The sequence below is a fragment of the Lagenorhynchus albirostris genome, chromosome 6 (genome assembly GCF_949774975.1).
Source record: "Lagenorhynchus albirostris chromosome 6, mLagAlb1.1, whole genome shotgun sequence".
In the NCBI taxonomy this organism is placed as follows: domain Eukaryota; kingdom Metazoa; phylum Chordata; class Mammalia; order Artiodactyla; family Delphinidae; genus Lagenorhynchus; species Lagenorhynchus albirostris.
Window position 1 is genome coordinate 34647338 of NC_083100.1, and position 12122 is coordinate 34659459.

General features: G+C 40.5%; 1 protein-coding gene across 1 annotated transcript in view; it reads right to left on the reverse strand.

The window, feature by feature from the left end:
* Positions 1 to 4626: 4626 nt before the first annotated feature.
* LOC132521513 (aldehyde oxidase 2-like) overlaps positions 4627 to 12122 on the reverse strand; it is a 100873-nt gene continuing 93377 nt past the window's right edge. The window contains 1 exon segment of the mRNA XM_060151172.1: positions 4627 to 4734. Within this exon segment, the coding sequence (XP_060007155.1) occupies positions 4627 to 4734 (108 nt within the window).

Genomic DNA, 12122 nt, shown 5'->3' on the forward strand with positions numbered 1-12122 from the left:
TCTTAGATTTTTTTTCTTATATGTGTTAGCATACGGTATTTGTTTTTCTCTTTCTGACCTACTTGGCTCATCTTTTTTGTAGTCACATCTTATATCATCTTTCCTCAGATTTTCTTACGTGGCAGTGTCATACATTCTCAGGGATTTAACTTTTATCTCCATTTAAAAGAGTTCCAAATTTATCTATTGAACAAATATTCGTTGAGTCCAGGCTCTGTGCTCTTTGAGGTTGAGGGAACAGCAGTGGAAAGATCCTGAGGTAGGAGAAAAAAACCTGACCTACTGGAGGAACTGACAGGGCTAGTGTGACTGGGGCTTGGTGGGAGATGAGAGAACTGTGCGTAGCAGAATGAAGTGGCAAAAGTCAGACCTCTAAGTCTAGCCCCATCCTTCTTCTCAAGCCCCCAATCCACCCTATCTGGTATCTCTCCTGGAATACCAAACTAAACCCTTAATACTATTGATTACTCTTCCCCCAAGACTGCGTTTCTCACTTCTGAAGTTCTGTTAAAGATATAATGTTTCACTAATAAAAATAATAACTACTTTAATTTAGCAGGTATGTATCATGCATTCTTCTAAGCACTTTCCATATTAACCTCATTTAATCCTCAAAACTACACTATATTCTAGAAACTATTATTAGCCCCATTTTATAGATGGGAAGACTGAGGCATAGAGAGGTCAAGTAACTTGCCCAAGTTTATTGAACTAGTAAGTAAAGAGCTTGACTGGAGCCCAAGCAGTCTGACTCCACCATTATATAATATACTGCCTTGCCACCAAGATCTTATTTATTTACCCATTCAACAAATATTTATTGAACTAGAGACTTCTAGAGATACAGAAGTCATAACTTAGACCTGTGCACTCACAAAGCTTATCTTCTATATTTGTCACCTTTATTTCCATCCTCCTTTCCTGGTACTATCTTGATTTGGGCCTCTATTACCTCTAACTAACTGGGACTTATGCAATAACTTCCTAACTGTGCTATCTCTTTCTCCACACTTCCAGAGTAATTTTCCCAAATGCAGCCAGAATCATTTCTCTTCACAGTTTAAATACCTTGGTTTGTACTTGAGGCCACCTGAGGATAGCTCTGACCAATGTTTTCCACCACTATTTCCCATCATATTGGTGGTTCTTAACTTATTACTATCCATTATGGGGTGTGTAGCAAGCAATTCTTGACAAAAAACTTTATTAAAGTTAGCAAATAATTTTTTTTAAAAATTAAAGCAGATCGAAAGTCATCTATTATAAGATCATTATCATTCATTTGCATTCTGATATATGTTCTTGGAAGTGAGAGAGGGAGTGGGGTTACTAGGAGTTGTATATGGCAAGCAGCCTATTTTATCTATGCTTTTGGGTGCACCCATAGGAATAGGTGCAGTGGGCTGGCATGGGAAATGTTTATAAACTGGTATCATGGCAGAGAAAGCTCTTAAACAACTGAACTCTATGTTTTAGTCAGACTGGACACACTGTGTCTTCCCTCTTCTTGAGATGTCCTTCCCTCACTTTCTATTGTCAAAATCCTACTTATTGTTTCAAGCCATATCTTAAATACTACCCTTTCCTGCAAGCCTTTCTTAGTCATTGCATCTGATGTGAACACATTCCTTTTTTGAACTTTGCACCTTGTACTTTCTTCCTGATATTTGGTAACTTTTGCATTTGCAATTGTCTTATCTTTTCCCTTAAACTGAAATTCTTGATGGCAATGGCAATTTCTCACTCATTTTAGTGCTGCCTCAATGTATGGCAAGCAACATGCTTTAATATGTATGGAATGAATTTGATAAAGCCAGCACTTATATCACAATCATAGACTTGACTATGGAGGAGAAAGGGTGACAAGCTGGTTTACTTACAGGGATGCTGGAAGATAGACAATTAAAGGAGGATCTAGTCCCTGGCTATTTTTGTGATTTCACATGAGTCACTTAAGCTCTTTGTAAAATGTGAGTACCAAAGCTTTACATGATAGTTAAGACTCTTCTAACTCTCGTAATTGGGGTTCCAGATCTCTTTGTATCCTCGTTATTGGTATCCTTGAACTGATTGGATTTCCTAGCAATATATTCTGCTCCTACTTGATAAATACTGTACTAGTGTAACTGATGACCTTAAGGAGAGGAGGGATAAATCAGATCTTTGAGGAAATATCTCATAAGACAAGGTCCAGGGCTGCCTCAGATTGGCTTTTGTTTTGTTAGTGCTGTATAAAACTTTGTTATTCAGACTTTCAATGCTCAGTTAAGAATTCTAAACTGGCTAAACTTGCAAACTCCAGCTGTAAATAATAAAGGTTTTGGTAAAATATTAGCAACATTCGAGACAGTGTCTTTTTTTTTTTTTAGTAAATTTATTTATTTATTTATGGCTACATTGGGTCTTCATTGCTGCGTGTGGGCTTTCTCTAGTCGCGGCGAGTGGGGGCTACTCTTCCTTGTGGTGCGCTGGCTTCTTGTGTTGCGGAGCGAGGGCTCTAGGTGCGCAGGCTTCAGTAGTTGTGGCTCACGGGCTCAGTAGTTGTGGCGCACGGGCTTAGTTGCTCTGTGGCATGTGAGATCTTCCCGGACCAGGGCTCGAACCCGTGTCCCCTGCATTGGCAGGCAGATTCTTAACCCCTGAGCCACCAGGGAAGTCCTTGAGGCAGTGTCTTATGATTAAAAGTATTTTGGAACTTTTATCATTGATAGGCCAGTTTGGCTTCCCTACTTTCAATTAAGATTTATTTCAGAATGAGCATATTTTATTAATCATTCCTGGCATTCTTCATAATATTTGTATAGGACTGGTATTTCTTTTCAAAACATTTGATAGAATTCATCAGTGAAGCTATATGGATGGGGCTTTCCTTTATGGGAATATTTTAAATTAATAGTTCAAATCCTTTACTTGTTATAGATCTGTTCAGATTTTCTCTTTCTTCATTAGTCAACTTTGGTAATTTGTGTCTTTCTAGGAATTTGTCATTTCATCTAAATTGTCTAATTTGTTGGCATGAAGTTGTTCATTATATATATATATATATATATACACATATATATATATATTTTTTTCCAGTACGCGGACCTCTCACTGCTGTGGCCTCTCCCGCCGCGGAGCAGAGGCTCCGGACGCACAGGCCTAGCGGCCATGGCTCACGGGCCCAGCTGCTCCGCGGCACGCGGAACCCTCCCGGACCGGGGCACGAACCCGTGTACCCCGCATCGGCAGGCGGACTCCCAACCACTGCACCACCAGGGAAGCCCCATGTTCATAATATTTTATTATAATCATTTTAATATCTGTAAAGTTGGCAGTGAGGTCTCTTGTTTCATTCCTATTTTGGTAAATTTGTGTCTTCTCTTTTTTTCTTGGTCAGTATAGCTAAAGGTTTATCAGTTTGTTGATGTTTTCAAAGAAACAAAAATCTTCTGGTTTCATTGATTTTTCTCTAGTTTTTGTTTTATTTCATTAATTTCCACTCTGATCTTTATTCTTTCCTTCCAGACAAGAATGCCACAGAATTCCTGTTCTTATCTGAGGTTTAGCAGTTTTTCATGAATAAACTTCTAAATTTGTTGTTGCCCTTTGGTTGATTTCTAGAGTCCTGAAATGGTAGTTTTGGACAATCTTACCCAGTTTTCTAGTTTTTTTGGAGAGAGGATTTGCTGACCTCTTTACTCTGCCTTTGCTGTGAGATCCCCATAGTACTTTTGGATTAAAAATTTTGCCCTACTTAGATGAAAGGTGTTAGTTGCAACATGTGAGCTTGATATTGCTTTTAACTTTGGTGGTGGAAATAGATGCTGCTTTTTCAAGGACAAGTAACAATAGGTCTTTATTCCCATAGCTAGGAAGATGCCAAGGGCCTGTTTCAACAAGCACATTGCTTCCCTTGGAAAATGATCTGGGAAAAGTATTGATACTCCTATGCTTTGAATAGAAGATTATAGAACACCTGATGAACCTGGCTTAGATACTGTATCATATATACACACACACTCATAAATACATATGTATGTATGCATATATGTATGTGTGTTCTTGACCTAAAACAGACTGCCAGTTATTTCTCCAGTAAAAATAGGTTTATCTGGGATCAGCAGATAATTGCAATTAGTGGTGTGCAACCATCGTGAGACACATGCAAGTCTTGGCACAGCAAGGAAAGGAGAACTCTTTTTTTTTTTGCGGTACACGGGCCTCTCACTGTTGTGGCCTCTCCCGTTGCGGAGCACAGGCTCCGGACGCGTAGGCTCAGCGGCCATAGCTCACGGGCCCAGCCGCTCCGCAGCATGTGGGATCCTCCCAGACAGGGGCACGAACCCATGTCCCCTGCATCGGCAGGCGGACTCTCAACCACTGCGCCACCAGGGAAGCCCAGGAGAACTCTTCTATAGAGGGGAAAAGGAAGTGGGGAGGGCTATAGAAAACAAAGAGTCCATGACTTTTCACTGGCTGAGTTGTCATCAGGAAAGTAAAGTTTTCTTATTGGGCTCTGCTCTTGTCCCAGGCCATGAGTGCTCCCCCTGCTGGTCTCCCAACTCTATTTAATTGAGGTTTCCATTTATTAATTTTTTACAGTTCCCCCTTTTGATCAAGATCTTTCGCTGAAAGCACTGCTGATCAAGAGTCAGGTTTTCCAGTTTCAATGGCTTTTTGTTCGTCAATGCCAGGAAGGATCTTTCCTGGGTGTAGTGTCTCATACTGGGGGAAAGTGCACAGATTGGAAACCTATTGAGGTCACATTTGAGGGAGAACTCTCAAGCACTTTTTATTTAACATCCATATGTTATCAAGATTATAGAGATTGGAGATTATCTGAAGTATTATGTCATCATCAAAGGTTCAGCAACAGACTTCCAACATGCCTTCTCTGTATCTTGGGAAAACTGTCTCATTAGATGTCATCTGCTTCAATTCTGGAAAATCTTTACTGTCAGGTCACCAGGTAATTTGCAGTTCCAGTCAGAGTTTGGTTCTTCCTTTAGTGTGTCATATGAATCTAAGAGTCTGTTCCCTGGAGTTTGGTGGCACAAGGGTTGGTTAGTAGTACTTGAAAGGGCCCTCTCCAGCAAGGTCTTCTGGAGGTTTCTTTTCCAAAAGACAAAATCTCCAGGTTTCAAGGTGTGATGCTTAAGGTCTTTGTCTTCCTAGAGTACCTGTGAAAAGATTGTCCTACCAAAACATGGTTATTTTTGATAGAAGCAATTAGGCTTTTGCAATATTGGAGTATCTCTCCTTTTAAAAGTTGTGGATCAAAAGAGGCAAGAGCCAATTGCATTGGGTGTCCTGTGACTCTCAAAGTTTATGAGTTCCAGAAGGCATGGATCTGAGATTTAGAAGGACCAACTTCAATGCTTGTGGCCAAGGTATTTGGAGGGCCTCTACAAATTTTGCCCATTGAGTCTTAATAGTGCTATTAGTGTGTCTGACTAAATTAGAGGATTGAGGGTGGTAAATACAGTAAAAGTGTTGTCAAACCAACCAAACAGTGCTGACTTGTCGAAGTATCTGACCAGCAGGACTTCCCTGGCAGTCCAGTGGTTAAGACTCCGAGCTTCCACTGCAGGGGGCATGGGTTTGGTCCCTCATTGGAGAACTAAGACCCCACATGCTGTGTGGCATGGCAAAAAAAAAAGAAGTACCTGACCAACAAAATGGTTCCTCAATCACTATGAAGTTCAAGAGGAGTTCTCCAGGTTGGGATAAATTTTTCCAAAAGTACTTTAGCCATAGAAGAGGCAGTAGGCTGTCTCAAGGGAAGGCTTCAGTTCAGTGTGAAAACAAATGGACTGTGACAAAAACATATTTATATCTATGAGATGAAGGAAGTTGTATGAAATCCATTTTCCAGAACTTGAGCGGTCCATTAAGCAATTTAAAATGTCTAAGAGCCAAAATTAATGCACAGAAATCTCTTGCATTCCTATACACTAATGATGAAAAATCTGAAAGAGAAATTAAGGAAACACTCTCATTTACCATTGCAGAAAAAAAATAAAATACCTAGAAATAAATCTACCTAAGGAGACAAAAGACCTGTATGCAGAAAACTATAAGACACTAATGAAAGAAATTAAAGACGATACAAACAGATGGAGAGATATACCATGTTCTTGGATTGGAAGAATCAACACTGTGAAGATGACTATACCACCCAAAACAATCTACAGATTCAATGCAATCCCTATCAAACTACCAATGGCATTTTTCACAGAACTAGAACAAAAAATTTCACAGTTTGTATGGAAACACAAAAGACTCCAAATAGCCAAAGCAATCTTGAGAAAGAAAAACGGAGCTGGAGGAATCAGGCTCCTGGACTTCAGACTATACTACAAAGCTACAGTAATCAAGACAGTATGGTACTGGCACAAAAACAGAAATATAGATCAATGGAACAGGATAGAAAGCCCAGAGATAAACTCATGCACCTATGGTCACTTAATCTATGACAAAGGAGGCAAGGATATGCAATGGAGAAAAGATGGTCTCTTCAATAAGTGGTGCTGGGAAAACTAGATAGCTACATGTAAAAGAATGAAATTTGAACACTTCCTAACACCACACACAAAAATAGACTCAAAATAGATTAAAGACCTAAATGTAAATCCAGACACTATGAAACTCTCAGAGGAAAACATAGGCAGAACACTCTATGATGTAAATCACAGCAAGATCCTTTTTGACCCACCTCCTAGAGAAATGGAAATACAAGCAAAAATAAACAAATGGGACCTAATGAAACTTAAAAGCTTTTGCACAGCAAAGGAAACCATAAACAAGACAAAAAGACAACCCTCAGAATGGGAGATAATATTTGCAAGTGAAGCAACTGACAAAGGATTCATCTCCAAAATATACAAGCAGCTCATGCAGCCCAATATCAAAAAAACAAACGACCCAATCCAAAAATGGGCCGAAGACCTAAATCGACATTTCTCCGAAGAAGATATACACATTGCCAACAAACACATGCAAGGATGCTCAACGTCACTAATTTCATTGGTGAAATGCAAATCAAAACTACAATGAGGTATCACCTGACACTGGCCAGAATGGCCATCATCAAAAAATCTACAAGCAATAAATGCTGGAGAGAGTGTGGAGAAAAGGGAACACTTTTGCACTGCTGGTGGGAATGTAAATTGATACAGCCACTATGGAGAACACTGTGGAGGTTCCTTAAGAAACTACAAATAGAACTACCATATGACCCAGCAATCCCACTACTGGGCATATACCCTGAGAAAACCATAATTCGAAAAGAGTCATGTGGGCTCCCCTGGTGGCGCAGTGGTTGAGAATCTGCCTGCCAATGCAGAGGACATGGGTTCGAGTCCTGGTCTGGGAAGCTCCCACATGCTGCGGAGCAACTGGGCCCGTGAGCCACACTACTGAGCCTGCGCGTCTGGAGCCTGTGCTCCGCAACAAGAGAGGCCGCGATAGTGAGAAGCCCGCGCTCCGCGATGAAGAGTGGCCCCCACTTGCCACAACTAGAGAAAGCCCTCGCACAGAAACGAAGACCCAACACAGCAAAAATAAATTAATTAATTAATAAACTCCTACCCCCAACATCTTCTGAAAAAAAAAAAAAAGAGTCATGTACCACAATGTTCACTGCAGCTCTATTTACAATAGCCAGGACATGGAAGCAACCTAAGTGACCATTGACAGATGAATGGATAAAGAAGGTGTGGCACACATATACAGTGGAATATTAGCCATAAAAATAAATGAAATTGAGTTATTTGTAGTGAGGTGGTTGGACCTAGAGTCTGTCAGACAGAGTGAAGTAAGTCAGAAAGAGAAAAACAAATACCGTATGCTAACACATATATATGGAATCTAAAAAAAAAAAGGTTCAGGAATAAAGATGCAGATGTAGAGAATGGACTTGAGGACACGAGGGTGGGGGAAGGGTAAGCTGGGACGAAGTGAGAGAGTGGCATGCACATATATACACTACCAAAGGTAAAATAGATAGCTAGTGGGAAGCAGCTGCATAGCACAGGGAGATCAGCTCGGTGCTTTGTGCCCACCTAGAGGTGTGGGATAGGGAGGGTGAGAGGGAGATGCAAGAGGGAGGAGATATGGGGATATATGTACATGTATAGCTGATTCACTTTGTTGTACAGCGGCAACTAACACAACATTGTGAAGCAATTATACTCCAATAAAGATGTTTAAAAAAAAATGGGAGCAATATGGACAAGAATCCCTGGGTTGTATTTCAGACAAATGGGACAATTGAGATAGGCACTTTTTGCAGCCTTGGTGTTTCCCCACCAATACTGATTGATGAATGCTATCACTTTGTCAGTAGACTAATGGTTTAGTGCATGTACAATGGTGAGCAGTGGGAATTTTAGTCTTCGGTAGGCCTGGGGTGTTGTTTCATCCAAATGAGAACTTTCTCTTTATCAAACCAACAATTGTTGAATTTTAAATCTTGTTTTTCTTTTTTTTTTTTTGAGGCTGGCTAACTTCTCTAGCCAGTGTTTCTAAGTTATCATTTGGGGAAATATCCCTTTGAACCATGACAGAGGTTTGGCTGCTGTTGGTTCCTTTAAGAGCAACATTCCTTGTGGAAATGTCAGCAAGATGATTTCCCTTAGCTTCCAGAGTCAAGTTTAGAATGCCTCGGAATCTTAATAATAGGTAAAGTGGCAGGTAAAAGTATTGCATCCAATAATTCCTGAACATAGGGGTCATTCTAAATTTCATATTTGCAGAAATAAGGAAGCCATGTTGCTTCCACAGCATTCCAAAATCATGAAAGTGCTTCAAAAGTATATCTAATATCAGTATGAGTATTGGCATTTTTGCCCTTGGCCTAAAGTGCAAGCCTCTTGGCTGAAGTAGTCATGGGTAAAGATACTGCCTCAACAACATCAAAAGGGGTTGCAGTATCATACCCAGCACAACATTTGCCATTGTCACCTTTTTTTTTTCACTATACATTGTTTAATATAGCAAATATAGAAAATTAGGAAAAATAGAGAAGCTATGAAAAGCACTATTAACAATCTAAATTTAATGGATATATGGATTCTCAGAATCAACAAACTGAAAATCCACAATCTCCTCAAAAATATGTAGAACATTTACAAAAACTGGCCATTGTCACCTTTTAAATAAGAGCCATCATTGAACTGTGAGATGTCAGCGTTACGTAAACGTATTTCCTGCAGGTCATCATGGGGAATCTGGAGGTGACCTGTCAGAATTAAGTAGTGGTGAGGGACTTTGTCAGTGATGGAAGGGAGAAGAGTAGCAGGGTTAAGGTTATTACAAAATAAAAGAATTACGTGAAGAGCAGTTAACAAAAGGATTTCACAGGAGGTGAGGCAGCTCACTGAAAGATGTTGAGTATGATGAGAGTTGAGGAGAGCTTCTACTGTATGGGGTATAAGAATGGATAAAGGGGATCCCACAGTTATTTTCTTGGTGACCTTAACCAAAAGGCTGTAACAGCTCTAAGGCAAGGGAGTATTCCAGTGCCACACAGTTCTGTTTCTGGTTATAATACCCTATGTGTTAACAGAGGCCCCTGTGTTTTGGGGTGAGTACCCCAAGGACCTTCCCTTCCTTTTCATATACAAAAGGGAATCTGATAATTGGGATGCCCAAAGGGCAGGTGGGCTCGTCAAACTCTCCTTTAAGGACTTAAAAGCTATGTTGTCTGATTCTTCCCATAATATTGGGTCGGGGTTGATGTTCTTTAGTAAAACATACAGAAGTTTGGCCATAAAAGAGAAATTTGGAATTTAATTTCAGCAGTAACCAGCGAGCCTGAGAAAACCTCACAGTTGGTGCTTAGTTTGGGGGTCTGGGAAACTTAGGACATTATGAAGTCTGTCTGGATCTAGGTGTAGTCCTTATTCTGATATCTGATGCCCTAAATATCAAACCTGGATTTGGGCAAACTGCAATTTTTCCTTGGTGACCTTATGTCCCTTTAAGGCTAAAAGCTTTAGCAAGTAGATGCTGTCTTCCTGTGAGGAGGCTTGAGAAGGAGAGCAAAGAAGCAAATCATCCACATATTGCAACAAAGTAGAACCTCAAGGGAACGTTATATCATCCAGAACAGCCTTCAGGATTTGTGAGACTGAGGATTCCGAGTAAAAACCCTGAGGCATTAGTGTCCAGGTGAATTGTTTTTCTTCCCAAGTGAAGACAAAATGGTATCGGCTGGCTTCATCAATCAGAATACTAAAGAATTCACTACATGAATCAATTACAGTAAAGAATTTACTCTGGTGGGAATGGGTATCAGTAATGTGTAAGGGTTAGGGACAACAGTGTGTCAAGGGAGAGCAATGTTGTTTATTACTTGGAGGTCCTGGACAAACCTCCACCGTGGGCCCTTGGGTTTTCTCACCAGTAAAATGGGGGTATTACAGGGACTAGTACAAAGGATACTGAGGCCTTGAGCCTTGTATTCTTTTATTATGGGCTCTGTGCATTGAAGGACTCCTTTACTTACAGGGTATTGATTAATTCTGTGAGGAGGTTTCGAAGGATCTATTTGAATCTTGATGGGAGGTGTGCTGTGAATTTTGCCAATATCGGTTGGAGAGTTTGCCCATAAGGAGGATGGTAGCTCCTAATTCAATAGGGACAAATGATCAGTGTTTCCACAATCATTTCTAGTGCCATGAGAGATGGAACAAATAAAAGACATCATAGGGTCATTTGATTCACCTTGTTGGCTGCTGTGATGACTCAAATTCTAGAATTATTCCCCCTTTTGGGAGCAAGAAATGCTGCCATGATAATTCTCTAAGAAGTTGCAGCCTAATAAATGGATAGAAGAGGAGGAACTAAGGAGAAAAGGGTGTATATGTCTCAAAGGGTCTAAATGAAAGGGAATCAGTTCAGAGATGGGAATCTCTTTTGGCTCATTAGAGCTTCCCACTATTTGAACTGTTTTAGTACTCCGAAGCAGGGGCTGCTTTATGGTTGTGCGGTTGAGCACTGAGAGTGTGGCTCTGACGTCTGTTAGGACTGGAAGAGATTCATCCCCAACCTGGAGAAATATTTCTCTAAGCCAATTAAGAGCGAGTGTTGGGAAGAGCCCCTTTAGTTCCTTGGCACCCCATCGTTGAGAATTGGGAGGCTGTTGGAAAGGCTGGTTAAAGGGCTGAAGGCACCTGAAGTGCTTGAATCTGTAAAATCTCTTTTCCAGTGTCCTAGCTCTTTGTAGTAGTAGCAGAAACTAGGAGGGTTCTGGTCTTATTTAGGGACCCTCAATTGCTGGAGTTGAAGATTAAGAATTTTGGCCATCTTCCTTATAGGTGAGTCATCTAGAGTGTGAGAGGACTGGTTTGTCAGATTCACTAAATCTGGAGTGGAAATAATTTTGCATTCCATTCTGGCCTTTTTTACTTGAAGGGAAAGGTGCCAGTTCAGCCCATTAATAAACATAGAGCTAAAACCCACCTGGGTGGAATCAACATCTGAAGGAAAACCAGAATTTTCTTTAAAAATTATCTGAAGTCAACTGTAACAGTCACGAACAGTTTCATCAGGTTTTTGTGTGCAAGGCTGAATTTTGTTCCAGTCAACAGGCTTTGGAAAAGCCCTAGGAATTGCTCAGTGAAGTCCGGTAGCAACTGCCCAAGCCTGATAATATAACAAGGTAGTGGGCTGGTTTCCTGTTTGTAATTTTAGAAACCTTTTAGGATTTTTTCAGTTAGCAGTTTTCATCCAATAGTGGGCAGACCTTCACTGACAAGTGTATGAACTAGCTGATATAAGTCAGAGAAACCAGATGGATAAGTTTGAATGACTATAGTAAATTCCTCAGCAAATCTGTGAGAATCTTTGGTTACTTTGGGAAAATATTTGACTATGGCTCACAGTTCAGCTTTAGTCTAGGGAATATAAGAAATTAAGGGTTTAGCCTCTGGATCCTCAGCAGGCTCAATTTTAATGGGACAGGTTCTGATAAATTCAGAGGAAAAGGAGTGGGGAGAGTTTCAGAGAAAAAGGGAAGTTCAGAGAGAGAATTACTATGGAGGAACTGAGGGCATTGAAGGAAGGGAGGAAGATGGCACTGGAGGTGGAGCCTGAGACAAAGAAGCCTGAGGCTTTGGGAGACATTTTTCCTTTAA